General features: G+C 50.9%; 2 protein-coding genes across 2 annotated transcripts; both read left to right on the plus strand.

Annotated features, from left to right (window-relative positions):
• Positions 1 to 223: 223 nt before the first annotated feature.
• Positions 224 to 988, plus strand: LOC107493842 (uncharacterized). Its single transcript, XM_016114879.1, has one exon. The coding sequence runs from the start codon at positions 224 to 226 to the stop codon at positions 986 to 988; it is 765 nt and encodes a 254-aa protein (XP_015970365.1).
• A 748-nt stretch (positions 989 to 1,736) lies between these two features.
• Positions 1,737 to 2,348, plus strand: LOC107493849 (putative F-box protein At1g67623). Its single transcript, XM_016114887.1, has one exon. The coding sequence runs from the start codon at positions 1,737 to 1,739 to the stop codon at positions 2,346 to 2,348; it is 612 nt and encodes a 203-aa protein (XP_015970373.1).

A 2,348-nucleotide genomic window follows, 5' to 3' on the forward strand; every position in this document is an offset into this window, starting at 1 on the left:
ATGTCTTCGATTCCTGTGCCAAACCCAAAAACGAAGCATCGGTTACAGCGGGCGTAAATGAAGGCGTGCGTGGCACGGTTCCTGACTTATCTGGTGAGCCGTTTTGCAGTTTATAAGTTCACTACCCAGTTTTCCTTCATCGCATCTGGTGATCCATAGTAACGACGGTCCTCTTGTGAACTTCCCCTTCTACAACCTATTCAATAAATTTAGATCAAATAGGATGAGATCTAGTGCAACCACCGAGAAAGGCAGAATAGGAGAGAAGGCCGGATACGGGACAAGGAAAGGGAAAGGGAAAGGGAAAAGGGTCCTACCACGCGTCTGTCCGCTGACTCTTCTGCCTCGCGAAACATGGGAGAGAGTTGCCTCAAGGGTTGCGTCGTCCTCGATCCAGGATCTGTTTAACATGCAGGCGACCTGCAAGGTATTTTTGGACACAGGCCGCTCGTCTGCGGTGTACAAGGTGGCCTCCATGGCGAAGATACCCGTCGTGTTCGGTTATGACTTGGAGGACCGTCCTGAGGATGGGTTCCTTTATGTAAGCGCGCGCGCAGGAAATCCGGGCGCTGTATTCCGTATAGGGATGAGAGAATTCTGTTGGATGGGCCGACACGTCGCCGGGGTCGACACCCTGCTTGAGGCCGCCGATGCGGGTGATGTCCAAGCCCGCTACATGTGTGCGATGCTGCTGCTGACGCCAGGTGTTGGGGACGGGGCAGACGCTGGAAGGGGGGTTGAAATGTTTGAGAACGTGCTGGCTGCTGGAAAAATCGAAATGTGCAGAGAATTCTACGGGCAGTTGTTCGCAAATCCGCTGATTGGGGTGCACCCGTCGGTTCCAGGGAAGCCCGTCGTCTGCCGGTCAAGCGTCTGCCCGACTCGCGGGACCATGGTTGCCACCAACGATTCCTCGACTGTGTCCTGCGTCCACTGCCTTGCCGAGTTTGAGGTGTTGCATTTCTTTAGTCTATTTACTTTCAGATGAAGTTTCGCTGTAACCAAAGATGAATGCATTTCATTGTTAATGAGTCGGGTGTTTGGGTTGGGTGGCCTTGTAAATCCCCGCTTTCGTGGACCAGATGAATGACATATTCGAACCGATGCATATCACCGTATTCAAACATTTAAACGGTCACACGCATAACCTTCGATAGAAGCACTATTTCATAACTTCATTAGCTAATAGGCCAAGCCGAATAAATTAAAAAAAATAAAAAAACGGGCCATAAAAGTTCAATATTAACATTGGGACTAAACAGTACAATAGTAAACCTAAACATACATTGCCGGGGAGGGGAGGCGTCGGTTTATGGTGTCTCCATCCCGTTGTTGCACTGACCCGTAAGACCTGGGACTTTACCTGTCCAGCAAAACGTCCGCCATCTGCCGTATGATTTAATTACGATAAATGCTTCTTTAATCAATATAATTATTATAATATATGAATGCATCGGTAAACGAAAACATCTAGGAAAACGTATGCGGTACTGAACCACGGGCAACCCCCCTCCCCCTAACCCCCGAACGGCAATATATTATATTAAAAGCAAAATGCCACAAGGGCATCTACAAATTCGTCCACCCCCCCTTTTGTAATCTCCAATAATCCGTCCTCGAAGTCCCTCCAAATGGCCGGAAGTTCCCAAGAGGACAAAACGAAACTGGAGGTATCCATTCAGCACGAGTGTCTGCCGAATATTCTTCCTCTCGAATTATGGTCGAGTATTGCGACGATGGTTGCATCGAATTCGATTGAGGATCTGTTCAACATGCAGGCGAGTTGCAGGTTATTTGCATCTGCATGCAATTCCGACGCCGTGTACAGGCACACGTTAGTGTCGGTGTTGCCGATCGCCTGCTTCCTCGACTACTCCGGTACGCCTGCAATGACATTTCTGCATCGATGCGCCAGAGCGCGGAATCCGGCCGCTATGCTCCGCGTTGGGTTGTCTCATTTATTCTGGTGTGGCCACCGCAGAGGTGGTATGCGGACCCTGGCCGAGGCAGCAGAGTTGGGCGATCTGGAGGCCTGCTACATCGCTGCGATGCTGCTTCTGTCGCTTGGTGACAAAACAGATGGTGAGGTCCGCCGTGGATTCAAATTTTTTTGCGTCGTTCGTGACTCCGGCACAGTCAAAAGGTGCAGGGAGGTCTTCACGCAGGTGTTCGCCGGCCCGTGGTCTGATATACCCCCGGCGAACCCAGAAGAGTCCGTGTCATGCCGTTCCAGTAGTTGCCGTACCCGTGGGACCATTGGTGATGACAGCGATCTGTCCAGTGTGGCGTGTGTGCAATGCCTGGCCGAATACGAGGTGCGGAAGTTCTTGGGGACTTATTGCGTTTAA

Source organism: Arachis duranensis, chromosome 1, assembly GCF_000817695.3.
Source record: "Arachis duranensis cultivar V14167 chromosome 1, aradu.V14167.gnm2.J7QH, whole genome shotgun sequence".
Taxonomy (NCBI): Eukaryota; Viridiplantae; Streptophyta; class Magnoliopsida; order Fabales; family Fabaceae; genus Arachis; species Arachis duranensis.

Coding starts and splice junctions, on each gene's coding strand:
- LOC107493842 (XM_016114879.1), top strand. CDS start 224: ATGAGATCTAGTGCAACCACCGAGAAAGGCAGAATAGGAGAGAAGGCC.
- LOC107493849 (XM_016114887.1), top strand. CDS start 1,737: ATGGTTGCATCGAATTCGATTGAGGATCTGTTCAACATGCAGGCGAGT.